At 36.9% G+C, this 27,975-nt stretch overlaps 3 protein-coding genes and 1 pseudogene across 3 annotated transcripts; all 4 read right to left on the bottom strand.

The window, feature by feature from the left end:
- Window positions 1-45: 45 nt before the first annotated feature.
- On the bottom strand, window positions 46-24,557 carry LOC116133035 (ABC transporter B family member 15-like). Its single transcript, XM_031418702.1, is given in 13 exon segments — window positions 46-1,443; window positions 1,523-2,404; window positions 2,556-3,096; window positions 3,226-3,379; window positions 3,382-3,682; window positions 3,765-3,881; window positions 3,883-3,944; window positions 4,059-4,113; window positions 4,213-4,987; window positions 5,083-5,192; window positions 5,347-5,878; window positions 23,459-23,711; window positions 23,810-24,557. Coding segments are annotated over 9 exon segments (3,741 nt in total). The 5' UTR covers window positions 4,444-4,987; window positions 5,083-5,192; window positions 5,347-5,878; window positions 23,459-23,711; window positions 23,810-24,557.
- Window positions 5,628-15,803, bottom strand: LOC116133034 (annotated as a pseudogene).
- LOC116133065 (ABC transporter B family member 15-like) lies at window positions 16,650-21,835 on the bottom strand. Its single transcript, XM_031418729.1, is given in 10 exon segments — window positions 16,650-18,058; window positions 18,138-19,019; window positions 19,171-19,711; window positions 19,841-19,994; window positions 19,997-20,297; window positions 20,380-20,496; window positions 20,498-20,559; window positions 20,674-20,728; window positions 20,828-21,602; window positions 21,698-21,835. Coding segments are annotated over 9 exon segments (3,741 nt in total). The 5' UTR covers window positions 21,059-21,602; window positions 21,698-21,835; the 3' UTR covers window positions 16,650-16,660.
- Window positions 23,587-27,968, bottom strand: LOC116133033 (calcium-transporting ATPase 12, plasma membrane-type-like). The gene is made up of 3 exons (XM_031418701.1): window positions 24,663-27,968; window positions 23,810-23,914; window positions 23,587-23,711 (listed from the first exon to the last, which is right to left on the bottom strand). Exons 1-3 carry the CDS (start codon window positions 27,721-27,723, stop codon window positions 23,587-23,589), a joined length of 3,291 nt encoding a protein of 1,096 aa, XP_031274561.1. The 5' UTR covers window positions 27,724-27,968.
- Between the last annotated feature and the right edge of the window lie 7 nt (window positions 27,969-27,975).

Genomic DNA, 27,975 nt, shown 5'->3' with positions numbered 1-27,975 from the left:
GACTAAAATCTTCTTACTGAGTAAACCCAAAAAGGAAACAAAAATTTAAATTTGATTGATCGTTGAATGAGTATTAGTATCTGGTCTCCTTTGGAGGTTAACTAAGGAGTAGTAAGCTCCTGTGGATCCTTTGGCCAACAAAGAATGATGGTTTCCTTTCTCGATGACCTGCCCTTTGTCTAATACAGCAATGAGATCACAATTTTGTATAGTACTTAATCTATGTGCTACCATTACAGTGGTTCTTCCAATCATCATGTGCTCAAGCGCATCTTGCACTACTTTCTCTGATTGACTATCGAGCGCACTAGTTGCTTCATCTAATAGTAATACTGTAGCTTTTTTCAGTATTGCTCGAGCTAGCGCAGTACGTTGCTTTTGACCTCCTGATAATTGTACTCCTCTTTCCCCACACCGTGTGTCATATCCGTCATTCAATCCAGCTATGAAATCATGAGCATTGGCGGCCTTAGCTGCCTCAATTATCTCAAACTCATCTATGTTGTCATCTACACCATAAATAATGTTTTCCCTAATTGTACCAGCAAATAATGTAGGCTCTTGACTAACAAGTGCAATGTGCCTTCTCAATGATTTAAGATTGTATGATCTAATATCCCAGCCATCAATTTTTACTATACCCTTTGAAGGATCATAAAAACGTTCGATTAAACTAATAATCGTTGATTTCCCAGACCCACTTTGCCCTACCAATGCAATTGATTTTCCAGCTTCAATGTTGATAGAAAAGCCTTTGAAAATCATCACATCAGGTCTAGCAGGATATGCAAAATGTACATCTTGAAGTTCTATATGACCTGTTATTTTTTCAGCCTTGTAGCCTTCAGAATCATCAGGCTGAATTCTTGTATACCGCTCCAATATAGCGAAGACTAACCTTACAGCATCTGAGCCTCTGGCAAGATCTGTGGTGATGCTTCCAGCAGTAGCTATGAGATAGCCACTGCTCAGTAGGATCATGAAGGTCTGCAAAAAGCCCTCGGAAGTGATGTAGCCCTCTTTCAGGAGTTTGCCACCGTACCAAAAATCCAAAGCCCAAGTGCAAGATGTTAGGCTTTGTGAGAAGGCAAGGCCTATTCCAGAATACCGTGACTGTTTGACACTCTCCATTCTTGGTCCTTCCTGGGCCTTTCCTAGCATCTTCAGGATTTTTTCTTGAGAGGAGAAGGCTGTGATTGTTCTCAAGTTGGAAACAGCCTCGCCAGCAAGCTTGCTGCTCTCTTCTTGCGCTTTTATGGCCTTCTTTGACATATTTTTAAGTAGAACCTTCCTAGTATAAAAGCATACTATGATGAGGGGCTGGACTGCTATCATCACCAAAGCAAGCCTCCATGCAATGACTAAACCCATAGTGAAAGCTACGGCTACAGCCGATACAGTTTGTACAATGAGAGACATGCGATCACCCACTAAAGATCTCCCCTGCAACGAGGTTCAAATTTTACATTAAATCTTCCTAATCATATGAAATATCAATTGGGAACTGTAAATTATTACTTACCACATTTGCATCTTTGGCTAGTCGGGAACAAATAGCACCACTGGAATTTTCATCTTGATCAAACCATCCCACTTCAAAAGTGAGTATCTTTGAAAACATTCTCTCTCTGATCCTCTTGGTTAAGTGTTCACCCATATAAGAAAAATTGTAATGTTGGCTTAAATCAACAAACAAAGAGAACACTGCTAACCCAATCAAACTCAAAGCATAAATCTTCGTTTTCTCCTTAATCTCATTGTGATCCTTCAAGAAAAACACCAATACCATAGACCCTATGGTAAATGAAACCACAGGTTGCACCGCACCGGACAAGATTGCACTTAAACACCCCAAGCTTGCCTGCTTCCATTCAGGTAGATTCAAAGCTAACAATCTTCTAAATGATGGCACAGGCACCTTGTTCTTGTAATCTTCTCGATTGCCTTTTCTTTTTTCATCATCATCTTCTCTTCTAATGTTAACATCCAAGCTTGATGTGGAAGATGAGCCATTCATGGGTGAAGAATTGAGATTTGTCATCATCATCTATTCTTGGGTTTTTGTTTGTTCTTTTTCAGTTTGTTGTAGACGAACAAGGGACGTATAAAGACCGTTTTCATCTTGCAAAAGCTCGTCATGTGAACCTGTTTCCATGACATGGCCGTCTTGCATGATGGCAATCATGTCGGCGTAGCGGATGGTGGAGAGACGGTGAGCTATGATGATAGTGGTGCGTCCAACAGAGGCGTTGTCTAAGGCTTCTTGGACCACACGCTCAGATTCAGAGTCGAGGGCACTTGTTGCCTCATCCAAAAGAAGGATTCTAGGTGCTTTGATTATTGCTCGTGCAATAGCAATTCTTTGTTTTTGCCCACCAGACATTTGAACTCCTCTCTCTCCCACCTGTTCATATGATGATAACTTAAGCACAAGAGCTCAACATTTTTTACTTTTATTCAACTATTTTGCATATCAAGATTCAAGAAATGCACTATTAATTTTAAAGTCTTAGATGGTGGGCTAATTCATTAAGTGGGCGACAATCAAAACTAACCTGAGTTTCATATTGCCGAGGCAACTGAGAGATGAAATTATGAGCATTTGAAGCTTTGTCAGCTTCAATAACCTCTTCCATTGTGGCATCTTCTTTGCCAAAAAGTATGTTTTCTTTAATTGTTGTTGCAAATAGTGCAGGCTCTTGGCTCACCAAACCCATTTTTGACCTGAAACATTTCAGTTGTATTTTATGAATAACAACTCCATCAAGAAGAATTTCACCTCCAAGTGGGTCATAAAACCTTTGTAATAGTGAAATTACTGTGGATTTCCCTGAGCCACTGCCTCCCACTAAGGCCACTGTCTTTCCTGCTGGAACTTTTATGTTAAGATCTTTGAAGATTATGCTTTCAGGCCTTGACGGGTATGCAAATTCTACGTGTCTAAACTCAACTTCACCTGAAACATTCTCCAGAACTTGACCTTCCATGTTGTCCGAATCAATCTTGGGAATTCTTTTTATTACCTCCATTATACGTTCTCCTGCGGACATTGCTTCTGATATGGACTTTAAGTGAGATAAACCAGGTCCCAACGCCCTGATCAACAACAAAAATATTTTTTTCATACATCTATATATATATATATATATGTGTGTGTGTGTGTGTGTGTGATGTTTTTTCAATTGTATTTTTGTATTTTCTGTTAAGTCAAAAGGTAATACTTACCAGCCACCAACGACAATGGCAGAGGCCACAGCATAGACGGTTCCTCCCTTAGCACCATGGTACATGACCATTCTACTGCTGTAATAAGCTATGGAAGACCAAATAGCATAAACGATGTTGTTGCTTCCAACAGCCCAGCCTTTAGCCAAGCCTGCTTTACCCACAAATTGACAAAGCTTTCAAGGGCCGAAGAGAACTCGTTGATGGTTTTGGTTTCACCAACAAATGAATAAACAGTTGTTATAGAAGAGATTGCCTGTTCCGCAACTGTCCCAGCCTTGTTGTACTCTTCTGCCATCTTCCTTGCTAAATTCATCACAGCTCTTCCACAAATCATTCCAGGAATTACCAGAAGCAGAGCAGTGGGAAATATAACAATGGTTAACCTCCACGACATCAAGAATCCTACTACATAGCTTCCGATAAATGTTGCAGCATTGGCCAAAAACTTTGGGAGCTGTCACAGATTCAGAGAGTTAATTTGTCACATATTTCAAATAGTTCTTTCATACATTAAGTATGAGATTGATGATGAAAACCTTTTCACTTATAACATCTTGAATGACAAGAGTATCATTAGAGACGCTAGTGATGACTGCTGCAGTGCTGGTGACATGCAAATCGAAGTATTCAACATCTTGCCTTAATACTGCTTTTCAAATATTTAGCTCTCGTTCTTGTGGCTTTCCTTTCACCTGTTCTTGTCCAACAATATCCCTCTACCATTTCCCAAAAGTTAATTAACGTATGGAAACTACCATCAATCTATGAAAGAAAAACAAAGTATGTATTGATAAATTAAAGAAATAAATGATAAAAATTTTGGAACCCACCTAGGAAACCAGCAAGCCATCCCCCACAAGCTATGTACAACATATACACTGAATTCTGCCACCACAATATGAAAATCCAGTTAGTGTTTTATGTTTCCAGGTCCCAAAGAAATAAAGAAATAAAGAAATTACTAAACAATAAGTATGATGAAACCTTGTTAATGTCATGGATGAACAACTCTTTGTTATCAGTTGACGCAGTGCCAAAATTGTTCATAACTTCACCCATCACAAACACCACTAAAGGTCCAGTGAAGCCATCACAAACAGCTCTGATGAATCCCAGAGACATCAACAACATATCCACACCGTCTGCATGCATGAAAATGGACAGTACAGACCCGTTCTTCCTCTTCACCTCGCTGCTTTCTCTTTCTCCTCCCATTTTCACACAAAATTAAACCAAAACAAACAGGTCTTCTGCTATGGCTTACAAAATGATTTTACAGTTCAGCATGCATATGGACTGGTCAAAGATTCAGAGGTCTGTGTGATTTTACATTAATTGAACATGTTCCACTTTCAAGGAGAGCTCAATGATTGTTTAATTAGTTTCTTCTAATTTAACCACCCACGTTGATCACCTTCGGATATTCTTGATTATAGAACGTGAATTTGTGATTCCCGAATCCTCATGGATTCATTAATATATCAATTTCTGGATTAAATTAATTAATATTAAGGAAAATAATCTCTATTATTGCTTGATACTTTTGTCTAATCCTCCCTTAAATTACTCATTTCTGGTTAGCCATCCACTAAAAAAATATATAATTGACAATAATTAATGTAAGTAATCAACACCATGTGCTTTTCCTTAACACCAAAGCAAGCCTCCATGCAACGACTAATCCCAAAGCGAAAGCCATGGATAGAGCCAACACACTTAGTACAAGGAGAGACATACTATCACCCACTAAAGATCTCCCCTGCAACGAATCAAATAAATTTCCATGTTCAGTGTTAAATTAATCTTACTACTCTTATAACATATTTAGTTTTAAAACTTTAAATTAGTACGTACCACATTTGCATCTTTTGCTAGTCAGGAGCAAATAGCACCACTAGATGTTTCATCTTTATCAAACCATCCAACTTCAAAAGTATCTTTGAAAGCATCCTCTCTCTGATCCTCTTGGTTAAGCGTTCACCCATGTAAGCAAAATTGTAATGTTGGCATAAATTAACCTATGAAGTGAACACTACTAACCCAATCAAACACAAAGCATAAAACTTTGTCGTTTTCTCTTTAATCTCATCAGTGATCTTTTAAGAAAAAAACATTTACCGTAGACCCAATGATACAGGAATAAACAGGTTGCACAGCACCAGACAAAACTGCACTTAAACATCTCAAGCTTGCTTGCTTCCATTCTGGTAGATTCAAAGTGAACAATCTTTTAAACGATGGTGCCGGCAACTTGATCTTGGAATCATCTACCTTACTCTTTCTTTGATGATCATCATCATCATTATCTCTTCTGGGGTTTAAATCCAAGCTTGATTTGAAAGATGAGTCATTCATGGATGGAGAAGTAAGGTTTATCAACACAGTCTCTTCTGGGGTTGTTAGCTCTTTTTCAGTTTGTTGAAGAAGGTAGTCCATAGCTTCATAGCCTTATTCACCCGTTCCTTGGTCGAGCACATCTCTTCACATGAATATTGAACAAGTTTATACAAATCTTCATGAATGCTGAGGTCAGAGTATCCATGTTCCTGGTGTGGAATTACAGGTTGCTGGTATCCAGCAGCAATAGCAAAAAGAACATTGTCCTCTGCCAGTTTATTCTCTTTCAACTCCTTAATTTCAGCCACCAAAGCTGCAGATTAAATAAGGACTTTGAGAAAAAGAGAAAGTGGAAACAATACATAGAAGCAACTCTAGGAATCCTCTATAAGCTACATTTCAGATACTTAAGACTCCATCAAAGTGAGCTCTAAGTTTTATAGAACCATTCTTCAATGCTTCTATCAGTCAGAAAATGTTACAATCAATAAATATCGTAGAAACAATAAAGACAGAAACTTTAAAATATAACAGAAAAATTATTTTTATAATTCAAGCTGAAATTATAGCTTCTAATTAAGTATATACACACAAAAGCTCTTTTAAATCAACTGTCACTTATCTTATAATAGTTAACCAGGGAAAAAGTAAATATGAGTGCAAGAACCAGACACTACTATCAACATTTCTTGCTCTGAAATCTTAAAAGATATAATCCCATATAAATGCAATGAATAGAAGCAATAATACTTCCAGCACAATTGTCACATAACCTCATGCAGTGTGACATCATCCTCTAAGCATTCAATGTAAGTCGTAAACAAAGCTGATCAAACATAGATGCTTGCCTCATCATATTTATTGTTGAAAATGTTGACAAGCAAGATGACAAAAATGAAGCAACATAACATAAACCAAGGGGAGTGAATATTGTCAACAGTATTGGATCCATGACAGGGATTTTAAAAAAAAAAAGCAACTTTGAACAGCTTATGGTTATGAGACCAGGAAGAAGAAAGGCAGAGAGTAATTCTATCACATATTAGCAATAATCACATAATTATCTGGTTGCTCAAATTGAGGTCCTCACATTTTCAACCAACTTTTTCTCACGACCCTGTTATTAGCTTACGCTTGTCAAACTCACACTTTACTAAATGAGACATATTTTACAAGATTGACCAAATCGCTAATTACCATATCATGATGATAGAAAGTTTTATGAGAAGAGATTGTAAACGTAATATTTCTCCTAACTTTAATATTAAAAAGGACCAGGATCCTGAAATATTCATTTTCATTTTCTTCTTTGGTTGATAAGCAGCCTCATATCGTATAAAAGTTAAAAGCCAACCCCCCACCGTCGTAAAATTTTAAGATAATCGTTAAGCTAAATAGCATTATTGGTTGTTGAGAATTTTTTAAAATCTTTTAAAAATTTTGGTCACATGTCGTTTGAATTTTTCTTGCTAATACCCCACTCACACGCCACAATAAAACAAAACAAGAAAGTTGCCTGTAAGTGGTATTATGATGCGCTGTCGTGTGTTTTTATTACCAAAAATGAGGGTGACTACTGTTAAACACATAATAAAACAAAACAAAGTAACAGAGGCGTGCGTTGGAATTCATTCTCCCGCACATGGTTTCTTCCCGGCAAAAGAAACTACTGTGCAGCTAAAGACCTTTGAACACTGGAGAAGAGATCTGACGATGAAATTGTTTAATTTTGTGTTTCTTGTGTGTAAACTGAACGGCTGTGATAAGTAATATCACAATGGATTACCACTTGTAGCCATAAAAAGGAATTACTCAATAAAATCATAAGTTAAAGAACATTAGAAGCTTTGTTTGCAATATCTCTATCCCTCCATGGGCTTACTCTCACCCAAACGCTTATTTGAGTTAGAGGGATTATCCACTCTTATAAATATTGACTTTAACATACCTAGCTGTATAAGATCTTCAACACTCGCCCTTTCTTACGGTCAAGCCCATATGGTCTAACTTGCCTATAAATGGAGGTAGTTTGGTACTCATTTCCAATCATTTAGCCTCAAATGGGATTGGCTTTGATACCACTTGTTGAAGTTGGGCCAACTCCTCACTCAAAAGATCTATTGATGGAAGGATTACCACTCTTATAACTCATTGGCTTGAGCGTGCCTAGTCGATATGAGATCTCCAACACATATACTCATTGAGTATATGCAAAAATTATTGATCACCTATTCTATAATTAATTCAATTTGATGAATACTGTCTACTACACACATTCTAGCAGCATATTGATCATTTCAGATAAGTTGATTTAATTAGTGGCAATGGAAATGATTTAGATAGTAAAGCAAGCCCTCCACCGTTGTAATTCTATATAAGTTGAAGAAAATATTATCTTCGGAAAAAATATTATCGTTTATAATCTATTCTCACCAACCTTTTTTCTACAACTCTATTGTATCAGTTCGCGATTGGTTCCTACAAATTACTAAGCGAGACTTATTTATGAGTTGATCAATCGCTATTGTTCATTATAATTGTATAGGAATTTATGAGAGAGATCGTAGATGTAATATCCTTTTATCTTCAATTATATAAGAGAGCAGGATCTCGAAAATATTCTTTTTTTTCTCTTTGTTGTAAGCAAGCCTTATATCGTATAAAGTTCAAGAAATGCCACCCCACCACGTTATTTATGTAAGTTAAAGAAAATTTTGTCACTGTATCAATCCCTTAATACTTCAGATAGCTTTCGATTATTACATAAATCGAGACTAAATCTTCTTACTGAGTAAACCCAAAAGGAAACAAAATTTAAATTTGATTATCGTTGAATGAGTATTAGTATCTGGTCTCCTTTGGAGGTTACTAAGGAGTAGTAACTCTGTGGATCCTTTGGCCAACAAAGATGTGGTCCCTTTCTCGATGACCTGCCCTTTGTCTAATACAGCATGAGATCACAATTTTGTATAGTACTTAATCTATGTGCACCATACAGTGGTTCTTCCAATCATCATGTGCTCAAGCGCATCTTGCACTACTTTCTCTGATTGACTATCGAGCGCACTAGTTGCTTCATCAATAGTAATACTGTCTTTTTTCAGTATTGCTCGAGCTAGCGCATACGTTGCTTTTGACCTCCTGTAATTGTACTCCTCTTCCCCACACCGGTTCATATCCGTCATTCAATCCAGCTATGAAATCTGAGCATTGGCGGCCTTAGCGCCTCAATTATCTCAAACTCATCTATGTTGTCATCTACACCATAATAATGTTTTCCCTAATTACCAGCAAATATGTGGCTCTTGACTAACAGCCATATGCCTTCTCAATGATTTAAGATTGTATGATCTATATCCCGGCCATCAATTTTTACTATACCCTTTGAAGGATCATAAAAACGTTCGATTAAACTATAATCGTTGATTTCCCAGACCCACTTTGCCCTACCAATGCTTGATTTCCCAGCTTCATTGTTGATAGAAAAGCCTTTGAAAATCATCACATCAGGTCTAGCAGGATATGCAAAATGTACATCTTGAAGTTCTATATGACCTGTTATTTTTTCAGCCTTGTAGCCTCAGAATCATCGCGGATTCTTGTATACCGCTCCAATATAGCAAGACTAACCTTACAGCATCTGAGCCTCTGGCAAGATCTGTGGTATGCTTCCAGCAGTGAGCTATGAGATAGCCACTGCTCATAGGATCATGAAGGTCTGCAAAAACCCTCGGAATGATGTCCCCTCTTTCAGGAGTTTGCCACCGTACCAAAATCCAAAGCCCAAGTGCAGATGTTAGGCTTTGTGAGAAGGCGGCCTATTCCAGAATACCGGACTGTTTGACACTCTCCATTCTTGGTCCTTCCTGGGCCTTTCCTAGCATCTTCAGGATTTTTATCTTGAGAGGAGAAGGCTGTGATGGTTCTCAAGTTGGAAACAGCCTCGCCAGCAAGCTTGCTGCTCTCTTCTTGCGCTTTTATGGCCTTCTTTGACATATTTTTAAGTAGAACCTTCCTAGTATAAAACGTAACTATGATGAGGGCTGGACTGCTATCATCACCAAAGCAAGCCTCCATGCATGATACTAAACCATAGTGAAAGCTACTACAGCCGATACAGTTTGTACAATGAGAGACATGCGATCACCCACTAAAGATCTCCCCTGCAACGAGGTTCAAATTTTACATAAATCTTCCTAAACATATGAAATACAATTGGAACTGTAAATTTTACTACCACATTTGCATCTTTGGCTAGTCGGGAACATAGCACCACTGGAATTTCATCTTGATCAAACATCCCACTTCAAAAGTGAGTATCTTTGAAAACATTCTCTCTCTGATCCTCTTGGTTAAGTGTTCACCCATATAAGAAAAATTGTAATGTTGGCTTAAATCAACAAACAAGAGAACACTGCAACCCAATCAAACTCAAAGCATAAATCTTCGTTTTCTCCTTAATCTCATCGTGATCCTTCAAGAAAAACACCGATCCATAGACCCTATGGTAATGAAACCACAGGTTGCACCGCACCGGACAAAGTGCACTTAAACACCCCAAGCTTGCCTGCTTCCATTCAGGTAGATTCAAAGCTAACAATCTCTCAAATGATGGCGCAGGCAACTTTTGTAATCTTCTCTATTGCCTTTTCTTTTTTCATCATCTCTCTCTTCTAGTTAACATCCAATAGTGATGGAAGATGAGCCATTCAGGTGAAGAATTGAGATTTGTCACATCATCTTTCTTGGGTTGTGTTGTTTTTTTTTTCAGTTTGTTGTAGACGAACAAGGGAGTATAAAGACCGTTTTCTCTTGCAAAGCTCGTCATGTGAACCTTTTTCCATGACATGCCGTTTCGCATAGGCAATCATGTCGGCGTAGCGGATGTGGAGAGACGGTGACTATGATGATAGTGTGTTCCAACAGACGTTGTCTAAGGCTTCTTGGACCAACCTCAGATTCAGAGTCGAGGGCACTTGTTGCCTCATCCAAAAGAAGGATTCTAGGTGCTTTGTTTATTGCTCGTGCAATAGCAATTCTTTGTTTTTGCCCACCAGACATTTGAACTCCTCCTCTCCCACCTGTTCATAGATGATACTTAAGCACAAGGCTCAACATTTTTTACTTTTATTCAACTATTTTGCATATCAAGTTCAAGAAATGACTACTAATTTTAAAGTCTTAGATGGTGGCTAATTCATTAGGGGCGACAATCAAACTAACCTGAGTTTCATATTGCGAGGCACAACTGAGAGATGAATTATGAGCATTTGAAGCTTTGCAGCTTCAATAACTCCTCCATTGTGGCATCTTCTTTGCCAAAAAGTATGTTTTCTTTAATTGTTGTTGCAAATAGTGCAGGCTCTTGGCTCACCAAACCCATTTTTGACCTGAACATTTCAGTTGTATTTTATAATAACAACTCCATCAAGAAGAATTTCACCTCCAAGTGGGTCATAAAACCTTTGTAATAGTGAAATTACTGTGATTTCCCGAGCCACTGCCTCCCACTAAGGCCACTGTCTTTCCTGCTGGAACTTTTATGTTAAGATCTTTGAATAGTAGCTTCAGGCCTTGACGGGTATGCAAATTCTACTTGTCTAAACTCAACTTCACCTGAAACATTCTCCAGAACTTGACCTTCCATGTTGTCCGAATCAACTTGGATTCTTTTTATTACCTCCATTATACGTTCCCCTGCGACATTGCTTCTGATATGGACTTTAAGTGAGATAACCAGGTCCCAACGCCCTGATCAACAAAAAAAAAAAAACAAGAATTTTTTATATATTTTTTTTAATTGTATTTTTGTATTTTCGTTAAGTCAAAAGGTAATCTTACCGGCCACCAACGGCATGGCGGAGGCCACAGCATAGACGGTTCCTCCTACAGCACATGGTACATGACCATTTACGCGCCGTAATAAGCTACAAAAGACCAAATAGCATAAACGATGTTGTTGCTTCCAACAGCCCAGCCTTTAGCCAACCTTGCTTTACCCCAAAATTGACAAGCTTTCAAGGGCCGAGAGAACTCGTTGATGGTTTTGGTTTCACCAACAAATGATAAACAGTTCTTATAGAAGAGTTGCCTGTTCCGCAATGTTCCAGCCTTGTTGTACTCTTCTGCCATCTTCCTTGCTAAATTCATCACACTCTTCCACAAATCATTCCAGGATTACCAGAAGCAGAGCATGGGAAATATAACAATGGTTAACCTCCATGACATCAAGATCTACCACATAGCTCCGATAAATGTTGCAGCATTGACCAAAAAGTTTGGAAGCTGTCACAGATTCAGAGAGTTAATTCGTCACATATTTCAAATAGTTCTTTCATACATTAAGTATGAGATTGATGATGAAACCTTTTCACTTATAACATCTTGAATACAAGAGTATCATTAGAGACGCTAGTGATGACTGCTGCAGTGCTGGTGACATGCAATCGAAGTATTCCACCTCTGCCTTAATACTGCTTTCAAATATTTAGCTCTCTTTCTTGTGGCTTGCCTTTCACCTGTTCTTGTCCAACAATACCCTCTACCATTTCCAAAAGTTATTATGTATGGAAACTACCATCAATCTATGAAGAAAACAAGCAGGTATTGATAAATTAAAGAAATAAATGATAAAAATTTTGGAACCCACCTAGGAAACCCACAGCCATCCCCCCAAGCTATGTACAACAGATACACTGAATTCTGCCACCACAATATAAAAATCCAGTTAGGTTTTATGTTTGCAGGTCCCAAAGAATAAAGAAATTACTAACAATAAGTATGATGAACCTTTTAATATTATGGATTATCCAACGTCATATTTTTATTGATAGTTCTAAAAACAAAAAAAGTAAGTCCGAAATATAAAATTGGACAAAAGGGAAAACCTAATTAAGTAGAGTGGTGTTATTTTAGCCTCGTTAATTCTCTGTGTAGACCCCATTTTAAATAAAATTGATTTTGAAAAAGTAATTTTTAAAATTATTATAATTTATTCCAAGCTTATCCAGTCTACCTTAACCTTCCTTTTCTAAAACTCTATCTTCATCTAGCATGCATTTTGTTGATATGAAAATTCGCACCAACCAGAGTGATCCGATTGACCCTGACAAAATTGAAACGGATGTGTGCGTGATTTAATGAAAATGAACAATTGAACAATTAAAGAGAAAATACAAGTAATGACAAGAGGCAATATTTAAAATGATTCGGCAAGTTTAAATCTTAAGCTTATGGCCACTATTTCTCTTATTGAATGAGAATTACAAATGATGAATCTTTTCCTAGAATAATTGCCCAACCCCTATCAAAACCAGTTGCAATTGGTTATATAGCACCCATTTATATGATAGAGTTGAGGTAAGATTCAAATACGTAAAATTAGGAAGTTGCATGATCTTCGACTACCTTAGTTAGAATCTAAATCAATTTGAATAGTTTCCTTCCAAATTGAGCAAATCTAAATATCTTCACTCCTAATCAGGGGCGGATTCAGCCCTTTGAGGGTAGGCCCAGATTTGAAAAAAAAATTATTAATATACAAGCCATAAAAAATTGTTAATTAACATATATACCTAGACCCACCTTCAGATTAAAAAAAAAAAAATAAGAATTATTATACATACTGTATATCTAGGTCTACAAAAAAACTTATTATATATATATATATTCTAAGCCCACATCATATTAAAAGTTTAAAACTCTCTTCAGTGTTTTTCTACACAGCTTTACCTATTTTTTTATGATTTTATCCCCAAATTCTTTACTCTCTTTTTCTTTTTCTCATGTTATTCGCTCTTAAAATTTTTGAAGACTGAAATTATTAAATTTTCATTACTCAAGGTGTCATAATTAGCTCCATTTTCTATTTTATCGATTTTATGTATATGCATTGTTCATTTCAATTTAGTTTATTTAAGGATTAAATCATTTTTTTTTCTTTTTGAGGTTTTTTATTCTAATTTGAGAGAAAAATATATTAATCTTGTGAGTTTATTTTGTATTTTCTGTCTAAGAATGGATCTGCTTTCTCAAATTAAAACCTTAACTATATTTTAAAGGACGTTATTCTCTACCCTTCACTTTTCTACATTTTAAACGTCACCGTTCAGTTGTTCAAAATTATTAAAGAAATTTGAGTTATTATCTATGTTTATACTAAAAAAATTTCCCATTTTTTATTAATTCATATTAAAAGTCAACGTAACGTTGACTTGATTTAAGTTTTAGTTGACTTTAGCTTAATTAAGCTAAGTTTGATCAATGCTATGAAAATTTATATTGTAATATTTGAAAGCCAAAAATAAAAATATTAAAAGAAGGTTTTGTTCAATGTTTACTCAACACTTTTACTCAAAATTTTGCTTCTCATAGATTTATTCAAGTAAGAAAATATTGTGTTATTATATATTCTTTTTTCTTAGGTTCTTAATATTGTATTATTTTTTTAATTAAGGTTTAGTGATTTTTTAATATTTTCATTAATTATTTAGCAAATAATGGCGGAGCCGCGGAGGCCCCCACTTGACAAAAATCTTAGATCCACCATTGCTCATAATAGGAAGTTATTCTCTCCGGATTTCCGGCACAACACTTTATCTTCCTATTGACATAGGAAATGTGTATTGCCATCGCTATTAACTGCAACTTCTTCAACACGACAAAGATCTTGGTGGGTTAAAGCTTCAATTTTTCGTTATTTTTTTAAACTCCAAAGCTTGAACGGTGGGTGTCATTGTTGAACTAATTTTCTCACATAGGTTTAGGATAGGTTTATTATATATTCAGCTTTGCCTGCTTTAAAGAATATGATCCACAAAGTTTTTTGACCCACTTTAAGTGAGATTCCCATGTGCTTTGGTAAAATGCTTAGGCGCTGAAAGATGAACCTCAATAAAATGTGGACTTAGGTTCATTATTTAGATTTTCGTTGCTCAAAAACAATTAATGCAGGAAACATCATTCCAAATGTAGATGAAATATGAGATTGACAACTTTTGGTTTATTAATCTGGATAGGGTATTTGTAAGAATTTTTAAACATCGTTTTGTTGTTGATGTCATCAGGTCGAACCGGTCCGACCTCCTGAACCGTGACCCAATCGCCTGAATGGGTCACTTCCTGGTTCAGGTTTCAGAACATTGCTGTCTACTACACAATGATAGCATGCATGTTAATTAGTTTAGATAAGTTGATTTAATTAGTGCGAATGGGAATGATTTAGATAGAAAAGCAAGCCCTCCACTGTCATAATTCTATATAAAGTTAAAGAAAAGATTATCTTCAAAAAAAATACAATCGTTTACAATCTCTTTTCACCAACTTTTTCTCACGACCCTGTCGTATTAGCTTACGATTGGTCAACTCACAATTTACTAAATGAGACATATTTACAAGCTGACCAATCGCTAATTACCATATCATGATTGTGATAGAAAGTTTATGAGAAGAGATTGTAAACGTAATATTTCTCTAACTTTAATTATATAAAAAGGACCAGGATCTCTGAAAATATTCATTTTCATTTTCTCTTTGTTGTAAAGCAAGCCTCATATCGTATAAAGTTCAAGAAAAGCCAACCCACCACCGTCGTAAAATTTTAAGATAATCGTTAAAGCTAATAGCATTATTGGTGTTGAAAATTTATTTAAAATCTTTTAAAAATTATTGGTCACATGTCGTTTGAATTTTTCTTGCTAATTAGCCCCACACTCACCGCCATCAATAAAACAAAACAAAAGAAAAGTTGCCTGTAAGTGGTACTAATGATGCGCTGTCGTTTTTTATTACCAAGAAATGAGGGTGACTACTGTTAAACACAATAAAACAAAACAAAAGATAACAGAGGCGTGCGTTGGAATTCAATTCTCCCGCACATGGTTGTCTTCCCGGCAAAAGAAACTACTGTGCAAGCTAAAGACTCTTTGAACACTGGAGAAGAGATCTGACGAATGAAATTGTTTAATTTTGTGTTTCTTTGTGTAGAAATGAACGGCTGGGATAAGTAATCACATGGATTACCACTTGTAGCCATAAAAAGGAATTACTCTAATAAAATCAGTAAGTTAAAGAAACATTGAAGAAGCTTTGTTTGCAAATACTCTATCCCTGCCATGGGCTTACTCCTCACCCAAAAGGCTTTATTGAGTGAGAGGATTATCCACTCTTATAAACATATTGACTTGAACATACCTAGTTGATATAAGATCTTCAACACTCGCCCTTACGGTCAAGCCCATATGGTCTACTTGCCTATAAATGGAGGTAGTTTGGTAGCTCATTCAATCATTTAGCTCAAATGGGATTGGCTTTGATACCACTTGTTGAAGTTGGGCCTAACTCCTCACTCAAAAGATCTTATTGAGTGGAAGGATTATCCACTCTTATAAACTCATTGGCTTGAGCGTGCCTAGTCGATATGAGATCTCCAACACCATATACATCAATTGAGTATATGCAAAAATATATTGATCACCTATTCTATATAAAGTTAATCAATTTATGAGATACTGTCTACTACACGATTATAGCATGCATATTGATCAGTTCAGATAAGTTGATTTAATTAGTGCGAATGGAAATGATTTAGATAGAAAAGCAAGCCCTCCACCGTTGTAATTCTATATAAAGTTGAAGAAAATATTATCTTCGGAAAAAATATTATCGTTTATAATCTATTCTCACCAACTTTTTCTTACAACTCTATTGTATCAGTTCGCGATTGGTTAACTAACAAATTACTAAGCGAGACTTATTTATGAGTTGATCAATCGCTAATTGTTACATTATAATTGTGATAGGAAATTTATGAGAAGAGATCGTAGATGTAATATTCCTTTTATCTTCAATTATATAAAGAGGACCAGGATCTCTGAAAATATTCATTTTTAATTTTCTCTTTGTTGTAAAGCAAGCCTTATATCGTATAAAGTTCAAGAAAAGCCAACCCACCACAGTTATTTATGTAAAGTTAAAGAAAATTTTGTCACTTGTATCAATCCCTTAATACATTCAGATGAAGCTTTTCCGATTATTACAAATATAAAATCGAGACTGAAATCTTCTTACTGAATAAACCCAAAAAGGAAACAAAAATTTAAATTTGATTTATCGTTGAATGAGTATTAGTATCTGTTCTCCTTTGGAGGTTAACTAACGAGTAGTAAGCTCCTGTGGATCCTTTGGCCAACAAAGAATGGTGGTTCCCTTTCTCGATGACCTGCCCTTTGTCTAATACAGCAATGAGATCACAATTTTGTATAGTACTTAATCTATGTGCTACCACTACAGTGGTTCTTCCAATCATCATGTGCTCAAGCGCATCTTGCACTACTTTCTCCGATTGACTATCGAGCGCACTAGTTGCTTCATCTAATAGTAATACTGTAGCTTTTTTCAGTATTGCTCGAGCTAGCGCAATACGTTGCTTTTGACCTCCTGATAATTGTACTCCTCTTTCCCCACACCAGGTATCATATCCGTCATTCAATCCAGCTATGAAATCGTGAGCATTGGCGGCCTTAGCTGCCTCAATTATCTCAAACTCATCTATGTTGTCATCTACACCATAAATAATGTTTTCCCTAATAGTACCAGCAAATAATGTAGGCTCTTGACTAACAAGTGCAATATGCCTTCTCAATGATTTAAGATTGTATGATCTAATATCCCGGCCATCAATTTTTACTATACCCTTTGAAGGATCATAAAAACGTTCGATTAAACTAATAATCGTTGATTTCCCAGACCCACTTTGCCCTACCAATGCCATTGATTTCCCAGCTTCAATGTTGATAGAAAAGCCTTTGAAAATCATCACATCAGGTCTAGCAGGATATGCAAAATGTACATCTTGAAGTTCTATATGACCTGTTATTTTTTCAGCCTTGTAGCCTACAGAATCATCAGGCTGAATTCTTGTATAACGCTCCAATATAGATAAGACTAACCTTACAGCATCTGAGCCTCTGGCAAGATCTGTGGTGATGCTTCCAGCAGTAGCTATGAGATAGCCACTGCTCAATAGGATCATGAAGGTCTGCAAAAAGCCCTCGGAAGTGATGTAGCCCTCTTTCAGGAGTTTGCCACCGTACCAAAAATCCAAAGCCCAAGTGCAAGATGTTAGGCTTTGTGAGAAGGCAAGGCCTATTCCAGAATACCGTGACTGTTTGACACTCTCCATTCTTGGTCCTTCCTGGGCCTTTCCTAGCATCTTCAGGATTTTTTCTTGAGAGGAGAAGGCTGTGATAGTTCTCAAGTTGGAAACAGCCTCGCCAGCAAGCTTGCTGCTCTCTTCTTGCGCTTTTATGGCCTTCTTTGACATATTTTTAAGTAGAACCTTCCTAGTATAAAAGCATACTATGATGAGGGGCTGGACTGCTATCATCACCAAAGCAAGCCTCCATGCAATGACTAAACCCATAGTGAAAGCTATTACTACAGCCGATACAGTTTGTACAATGAGAGACATGCGATCACCCACTAAAGATCTCCCCTGCAACGAGGTTCAAATTTTACATTAAATCTTCCTAAACATATGAAATATCAATTGGGAACTGTAAATTATTACGTACCACATTTGCATCTTTGGCTAGTCGGGAACAAATAGCACCACTGGAATTTTCATCTTGATCAAACCATCCCACTTCAAAAGTGAGTATCTTTGAAAACATTCTCTCTCTGATCCTCTTGGTTAAGTGTTCACCCATATAAGAAAAATTGTAATGTTGGCTTAAATCAACAAACAAAGAGAACACTGCTAACCCAATCAAACTCAAAGCATAAATCTTCGTTTTCTCCTTAATCTCATTGTGATCCTTCAAGAAAAACACCAATACCATAGACCCTATGGTAAATGAAACCACAGGTTGCACCGCACCGGACAAGATTGCACTTAAACACCCCAAGCTTGCCTGCTTCCATTCAGGTAGATTCAAAGCTAACAATCTTCTAAATGATGGCACAGGCACCTTGTTCTTGTAATCTTCTCGATTGCCTTTTCTTTTTTCATCATCATCTTCTCTTCTAATGTTAACATCCAAGCTTGATGTGGAAGATGAGCCATTCATGGGTGAAGAATTGAGATTTGTCATCATCATCTATTCTTGGGTTTTTGTTTGTTCTTTTTCAGTTTGTTGTAGACGAACAAGGGACGTATAAAGACCGTTTTCATCTTGCAAAAGCTCGTCATGTGAACCTGTTTCCATGACATGGCCGTCTTGCATGATGGCAATCATGTCGGCGTAGCGGATGGTGGAGAGACGGTGAGCTATGATGATAGTGGTGCGTCCAACAGAGGCGTTGTCTAAGGCTTCTTGGACCACACGCTCAGATTCAGAGTCGAGGGCACTTGTTGCCTCATCCAAAAGAAGGATTCTAGGTGCTTTGATTATTGCTCGTGCAATAGCAATTCTTTGTTTTTGCCCACCAGACATTTGAACTCCTCTCTCTCCCACCTGTTCATATGATGATAACTTAAGCACAAGAGCTCAACATTTTTTACTTTTATTCAACTATTTTGCATATCAAGATTCAAGAAATGTACTATTAATTTTAAAGTCTTAGATGGTGGGCTAATTCATTAAGTGGGCGACAATCAAAACTAACCTTAGTTTCATATTGCTGAGGCAACTGAGAGATGAAATTATGAGCATTTGAAGCTTTGTCAGCTTCAATAACCTCTTCCATTGTGGCATCTTCTTTGCCAAAAAGTATGTTTTCTTTAATTGTTGTTGTAAATAGTGCAGGCTCTTGGCTCACCAAACCCATTTTTGACCTGAATCATTTCAGTTGTATTTTATTAATAACAACTCCATCAAGAAGAATTTCACCTCTAAGTGGGTCATAAAACCTTTGTAATAGTGAAATTACTGTGGATTTCCCTGAGCCACTGCCTCCCACTAAGGCTACTGTCTTTCCTGCTGGAACTTTTATGTTAAGATCTTTGAAGATTATGCTTTCAGGCCTTGACGGGTATGCAAATTCTACGTGTCTAAACTCAACTTCACCTGAAACATTCTCCAGAACTTGACCTTCCATGTTGTCCGAATCAATCTTGGGAATTCTTTTTATTACCTCCATTATACGTTCTCCTGCGGACATTGCTTCTGATATGGACTTTAAGTGAGATAAACCAGGTCCCAACGCCCTGATCAACAACAAAAATATTTTTTTCATACATCTATATATATATATATATATGTGTGTGTGTGTGTGTGTGTGATGTTTTTTCAATTGTATTTTTGTATTTTCTGTTAAGTCAAAAGGTAATACTTACCAGCCACCAACGACAATGGCAGAGGCCACAGCATAGACGGTTCCTCCCTTAGCACCATGGTACATGACCATTCTACTGCTGTAATAAGCTATGGAAGACCAAATAGCATAAACGATGTTGTTGCTTCCAACAGCCCAGCCTTTAGCCAAGCCTGCTTTACCCACAAATTGACAAAGCTTTCAAGGGCCGAAGAGAACTCGTTGATGGTTTTGGTTTCACCAACAAATGAATAAACAGTTGTTATAGAAGAGATTGCCTGTTCCGCAATTGTCCCAGCCTTGTTGTACTCTTCTGCCATCTTCCTTGCTAAATTCATCACAGCTCTTCCACAAATCATTCCAGGAATTACCAGAAGCAGAGCAGTGGGAAATATAACAATGGTTAACCTCCATGACATCAAGAATGCTACCACATAGCTTCCGATAAATGTTGCAGCATTGACCAAAAAGTTTGGAAGCTGTCACAGATTCAGAGAGTTAATTCGTCACATATTTCAAATAGTTCTTTCATACATTAAGTATGAGATTGATGATGAAAACCTTTTCACTTATAACATCTTGAATGACAAGAGTATCATTAGAGACGCTAGTGATGACTGCTGCAGTGCTGGTGACATGCAAATCGAAGTATTCAACATCTTGCCTTAATACTGCTTTTCAAATATTTAGCTCTCGTTCTTGTGGCTTTCCTTTCACCTGTTCTTGTCCAACAATATCCCTCTACCATTTCCCAAAAGTTAATTAACGTATGGAAACTACCATCAATCTATGAAAGAAAAACAAAGTATGTATTGATAAATTAAAGAAATAAATGATAAAAATTTTGGAACCCACCTAGGAAACCAGCAAGCCATCCCCCACAAGCTATGTACAACATATACACTGAATTCTGCCACCACAATATGAAAATCCAGTTAGTGTTTTATGTTTGCAGGTCCCAAAGAAATAAAGAAATAAAGAAATTACTAAACAATAAGTATGATGAAACCTTGTTAATGTTATGGATGAACAACTCATTGTTATCAGTTGATGCAGTGCCAAAATTGTTCATAACTTCACCCATTACAAACACCACTAAAGGTCCAGTGAAGCCATCACAAACAGCTCCGATGAATCCCAGAGCCATCAACAACATATCCACACCGTCTGCATGCTTGAAAATGGACAGTACAGACCCCTTCTTCCTCTTCACCTCGCTGCTTTCTCTTTCTCCTCCCATTTTCACACAAAATTAAACCAAAACAAACAAGTCTTCTGCTATGGCTTACAAAATGATATTACAGTTCAGCATGCATATGGACTGGTCAAAGATTCAGAGGTCTGTGTGATTTTACATTAATTGAACATGTTCCACTTCCAAGGAGAGCTCAATGATTGTTTAATTAGTTTCTTCTAATTTAACCACCCACGTTGATCACCTTCGGATATTCTTGATTATAGAACGTGAATTTGTGATTCCCGAATCCTCATGGATTCATTAATATATCAATTTCTGGATTAAATTAGTTAATATTAAGGAAAATAATCTCTATTACTGCTTGATACTTTTGTCTAATCCTCCCTTAAATTACTCATTTCTGGTTAGCCATCCACTAAAAAAATATATAATTGACAATAATTAATGTAAGTAATCAACACCATGTGCTTTTCCTTAACACTAAAGCAAGCCTCCATGCAAGGACTAATCCCAAAGCGAAAGCCATGGATACAGCGGACACAGTTAGTACAAGGAGAGACATACTATTACCCATTAAAGATCTCCCCTGCAACAAATCAAATAAATTTCCATATTCAGTGTTAAATTAATCTTACTACTCTTATAACATATTTAGTTTTAAAACTTTAAATTAGTACGTACCACATTTGCATCTTTTGCTAGTCGGGAGCAAATAGCCCCACCAGATGTTTCATCTTTATCAAACCATCCAACTTCAAAAGTGAGTATCTTTGAAAGCATCCTCTCTCTGATCCTCTTGGTTAAGCGTTCACCCATGTAAGCAAAATTCTAATGTTGGCATAAATTAACCAATGAAGTGAACACTGCTAACCCAATCAAACACCAAGCATAAAGCTTTGTCGTTTTCTCTTTAATCTGATCAGTGATCTTTTAAGAAAGAAACATTTACCGTAGACCCAATGATAAAGGAATAAAAAGGTTGCACAGCACCGAAGAAGATTGCACTTAAACACCCCAAGCTTGCTTGCTTCCGTTCTGGTACATTCAACGCGAACAATCTTCTAAATGATGGCATTGGCAACTTGATCTTGTAGTCATCTACCTTGCTCTTTCTTTGATCATCATCATCATCATCTCTTCTGGGGTTTAAATCCAAGCTTGATTTGAAAGATGAGCCATTCATGGATAAAGAAGTAAGGTTTATCAACACAGTCTCTTCTGGGGTTGTTAGCTTAGCTCTTTTTCAGTTTGTTGAAGAAGGTAGTCCATAGCTTCATTGCCTTATTCACCCGTTCCTTGGTCAAGCACATCTCTTCACATGAATATGAATATTGAACAAGTTTATATAAATCTTCATGAATGCTGAGGTCAGAGTATCCATATGTGTCCAGCAGCAATAGCAAAAAGAACATTTTCCTCTGCCAGTTTATTCTCTTTCAACTCCTTAATTTCAGCCACCAAAGCTGCAAAATAAATAAGGACTTTGAGAAAAAGAGCAAAGTGGAAACAATACGTAGAAGCAACTCTAGGCATCCTCTGTAAACTATATTTCAGACACTTAAGACTCCATTAAAGCCAGCTCTAAATGTTATAGAACCATTCTTCAATGCTTCTCAGTCAGAAACTGTTACATGTCAATAAATATTGCATAAACACTACAGACAGAAACTTAAAACATAACAGAAAATTTATTTTTATAAAAAGCATCTGAAGTGGACACTATAAAATTCAAGCTGAAATTATAGCTTCTAATTAAGTATATACACACAAAAACTCTTTTGAATCAATTGTCACTTATCTTATAATAGTTAACCAGGGAAAAGGCAAATATGAGTGTCAGAACCAGAGACCACTATCAACATTTCTTGCTCTGAAATCTTAATAGATATAACCCCATATAAATGCAATGACTAGAAGCAACAATACTTCCAGCACAATTGTCACATAACCTCATGCAGTGTGACATTATCCTCTAAACATACAATGTAAGTCGCAAACAAAGCTGATCAAACATAGATGTTTGCCTCATCATAATTAAATGTCACCATTGTTGAAAATGTTGACAAGCAAGCTGACAAAAATGAAGCAACATACCATAACCAAGGGAAGTGAATATTGTCAACAGTATAGGATCCATGACAGAGATTTTCAAAAAAAGCAACTTTGAACAGTTTATGGTTATGAAACCAGGAAGAAGAAAGGCACAGAGTAATTCTATCACAAATTAGCAATAATCACATCATTATCTGGTTGCTCAAATTGAGAGTTTTCACACAAAAGCGATGCATGGCAGCATAATAATATTTCCATGCTCTGAAATATTTTTGAACCGCACAATGTGAAGCATTACATCAGAAAATTCACTCAACAGTATAAGCAAATATTTGAATAAGCACATAATACCAAAAAGAACCTTTAACTTGGCTATAAAATTCAACCTACATTTTGTGCTCAAGTTCTTTGAATCTTGTTGCTTTAAGTAGAAACTGCGATGATCAAGTGATTTGTAACGGTTTTCAGCATATATTTCAGCCCAAACTTCGTTAAAATCTGAACGACACCGAGTCCATTCATCTTGCTACTGCTTCAGACGAGTTAAACTTTGGTAGTGCAAGAGCTGGATTTTTGCGCAATATGCCCATCATATCAAGACCATGATCACCATACAAACGCTCAACACACCTTAAATTTAGAGCTGCAATACCGCAGAAATCAGGGAGAGATTAAGAAAAGAAAATCAATCTTAGGCAAAGGGAAATAAATTGTAATTCCGAAATCAGATATATTACAAACCATTAAAGTAATCCTTTATATGGAAGGGGGCCTCCAGATTGATTTTATTTTCATTGATGAGAGTCAAAAATTCTTCTGCACGCTTAGCAGTTGAGCTCACAGATTCTAACAGCATGTCCAGCTCAAATCTCAAATCATAATAAAAATGTCAAATCACTTACTAAAATGGGAAAAATCATATCCAATTCCATTCTTGACCAAGAAATTTTTTATAGATCCAATCCCAAAAGAATTGAATAATAAAATAGATAATCACGCTGTATAAAGTACATTAAGCACATAATATACAAAATCTTCTAGTTAAAATCCCCTTTTCAACTCAATCATCTGAAACAGTTGAATGTCAAGCAAAGAGATATCAAAAAAAAAGAAAGAAAGCCAGAATCATGCTGATCAAATAAGTTCAATCAAACTATAGGATGAAACTTGAAAAAGTGGCGTGAATACAATCCCAAACCCAAAGAGGAATACATTCTACCAACGAATAATCTAGAATCATTTGCAAATCTAAATCGGCTAATTGTTTCCGAGCAGCTGCTCCGAAAGAAATTTGTCGGTTCCAAAATATATCGAAAGCATGACTCAAAAACCGTGTCTAATAATAGGACCAAATACATAGAACAAGGCTTTTGTGAGTTGAACATAATTCCAGCCCACAAAAGAAAATGGGCCTTCAAAGTGCTTTAAGGCCCCAATACAGTAGTAAGCACATAACTACATTAGGATACATTACTTCAAAACACTGCTATATCAATACATGTTGACTACTTAGTATCACAGTCATTTAGAAACAACAACTTTACAAGACAGAATATTAGTTTGATGTATTTTATAAAACCGATATTCAATTCACCATCGGAGTTGATGAGGAGTACTGGTTTCTCTGGAACATGTATGAACTTCACAATAAAACCAATTGGCAATGTGAATGCTCCCAATGCATTACAAGTTAACCATTGCCTCCAATTCAATCTCTCTTTAGAAGCAAACTTGTTTAGGATCTCCACTTTCAGAAACTGAACAAGTATAGCTACTCCCATTAGTCCAAGGTACAATTTGTTCTTGTGAATGCCTCTGAAAACATTCGTTTTCTCCAACTTCCTTGCATTGAAGAAACTGAAAACCTGGCAAAGAAAAAAAGTATTGAACACCATTGTACCATTCACTTCAGGACTCACTTTGAATATGGATTCGCCCACAAATTGTAAGATCAATAAGACTGCTATCTGATATAGGGCTTGATATAGAAGATTCCTCCACATAATGTTTGTTATAATGGGTTCAGTATGACCTTGAGGAGGGTTCTTCATTAGCTCATCAGTTGGTCTTTCAGTAGCCAGAGCCAAAGCTACAAGTGTATCCAAGATGATGTTCACCCATACCAATTGAACTGCTGTTAGAGGAATCTTATTACCAGGAACAAAGCCTGCAACAACATTGATCACTAGAGCGGCAATATTAAAGGTGAGTTGAAATTGGATAAACGTTTTGATGTTATTATTAAAACATCGTCCCCACTTTAGAGTAGTAGCCACTGTAGTGAATTTATCATCTAATATGACGATGTCTGAGCTTTCTTTAGCAATTTCGCAGCCCTGAATACCCATCCAAAGTCCTATATCAGCTTTTTTTAGTGCAGGGGCATCGTTGTTGTCTTCTCCAGTGACTACAACCACATGGCCTTTCTCTTTCAAACACTTTACCATTAAAAGTTTGTCGAAGGGAGAAGACCTTGCCATTACCCGGATCTTATCAACCTTTTCCATTCTGTCTTCCGGTGTATAGTTACGAAATTGTTTGCCTTCTACCACCTCCTCATCATTTTTCGCTTGGGCCTTGTACTGTAGTATTCCACATTCTCTGGCTATAGCTTTTGCTGTGAAAACATTGTCCCCTGTGATCATTTTGATGCCCAGTCCTGCTGATTTGCAAATTTCCACATCTGTCTTTTCACCTGGTCGACATGGATCCTTTAGGGTAACTATTCCCAGCAAGGTTAAGTCATCTTCTCTCAGTGTTTGATGGGTGTTTCCATCTTCATTGTACTGCATTTCTTCTTTAAATATTTTTTTATGAGCAAAAGCTATGCATCTAAGGCCTTTAGCTGCCATGCTGTCGATCATATTTTCTGTTTTTTGCCTTTCATCTTCATCTATGGTCTTTGTTACCCCATTATTCTCATAATATTGTGAACACATAGCTAGGATCATCTCAGCAGCTCCTTTCCAGTGTACATGAATTGTGTTATCATCTGTTTTCCTAATTGAAACCCCACTGCGTTTTTTATCAGAGTTGAAGGTTTCAACCTGGAGAATGGTGTACTTTTGCTTCACTTTTTCCATGTTCATACCCAATTCTTGGGTAGCCCACGAAAGAATTGCTTTCTCTGTTGGACTGCCAGAAAATTCAGGTACAGATCCTGAAACAGGTTTGTAAACACCACCAGTTGTGTTCAAGCCAACTGCTTGGTAGAATAGTTCACGAACATTTGAGGCAACCATATCACGAGAATCTTTCTTAATGGATTCTTGGCCAAGCCAAAACTCAGTCACTTTCATTTGTTTTAATGTCAAAATGCCTGTTTTTTCAGTACAAACAACTGTGGCTGAGCTCATTTTTTCGTAACCCGAAAGTTTCTTTACCATTGCTTGATCAGCCATCATTCTCTTCATGGAATAAGCAAGTGTGAGAGTTACTGCCACTGGTAAGCCTGATAGAATTGCCGCTACCAGAGTGGCAACCGTGGCCGTAAGAATGTGTGCAACAGATTTGAAAATAGCATCTAAATCTGTTTTACTACCATTATACTCCTTATTTCCATTCTTATCTTTTGTTTTCCCAGTGAAGTAGTTAAAAAGTAGATATGCAAGAACCAGGAAAGCCAATGAGAATCCTAATTTTTCAATGGAGCAAATTAGTTTGTCAAGCCGAGCTTGTAATTGAGTTTTTTCATTGGATTGATCATCTGCTATCGAACTCATCATTCGACCCCATGTAGTGTTCATTCCGACAGACACCACGAGCATCTGACCATAGCCATCTACTACTTTTGTGCCAGATAACAGAAAAGGATTATGGTTGGAGTTGACTTCGACAAAGTCATTCTCTCCTGTCATGCTTGACTCGTCGACCTCCAAACGATACCCTTTCAAAAACAGCCCATCAGCTGGAATCTGATCACCAGTTCTCAGGAGCACAACATCTCCAACTACAAGGTCAAATAAGGAGACTTGTTGGTGCCGAGCATCTCTAACAACTTCAACTTTGATATTGATACTCAACTCTTTGCGTTCGTTACTTTGAGTTTCCTCTATCAAGTTGCTGACCGCAGAGAGAGCAACCATCAAAAGGACAGCAACAATAATACTTACACCTTCATACCAACCTTCTTCCACCCCATGTTGTTTAATTCCAAAAGCAAGAGCCAGGGCTGCCCATACTAGGAGAATAAATATGGCGGTGTTTTTAAAAGCACCAATCAGGAAATAGCGAAAGCCTTTTGGAGGTGGCTTATGGTAAGAGTTAGTACCAAAAATTTGAGACCTCCTAGTAATATCATCCTTGCTGCCGCCGATTCCATTGTCGGAACTTACTCCTAGAGCGGTGGCCACACCTTCAACTCCGCCAAGAACATGCAGATGCTTCAAGTCTTTGTTCTCCAACATTCTTAGTGTTGTTTTATAAACAAAGGGATCAAAGGAGTTGAGCACAACCTGGTTTTGAGAAACGGTAGGTTGAATCTCAAGGACAGGGTAACGAGGAGGACTTTTCTCCGATTCTTGTCGACTTTTGGATATGAGAGAAAGCATCATCCGGGTAGAATAGATTGTCAAATAGGCCTTGCGCCATCGCCTTTGAGCTCTGGTAAGCGTGGTGGTGGGGATATCAGACAGTAGTGTGCCTCCATCAGACATGGTGTCTTGCTGATGAGGAAGCTGGAAATTAATTTCTATCTGTTGATGCAAAATGAACCACTTGAATCCAACGCACAGCTCAAAGTTCACTTGTGAATTTGCTGGTCGTTTGCAATGATGCTCCGATTTTTAACTGTCATTCAGTAGTTATCAGCGCAACTTCCTTGAATGTTCTATAATTGCCTTGAGTCACGGAACTGAATTTCCAATTCCAATTCAATAATTTTTTATTTTCGAACTCTCAAACAATGC

This window comes from Pistacia vera, unplaced genomic scaffold (assembly GCF_008641045.1).
Source record: "Pistacia vera cultivar Batoury unplaced genomic scaffold, PisVer_v2 Contig265, whole genome shotgun sequence".
Taxonomy (NCBI): domain Eukaryota; kingdom Viridiplantae; phylum Streptophyta; class Magnoliopsida; order Sapindales; family Anacardiaceae; genus Pistacia; species Pistacia vera.
Note: the sequence above shows the minus strand (reverse complement) of the source record. Positions and strands in the feature narration are given on the sequence as shown.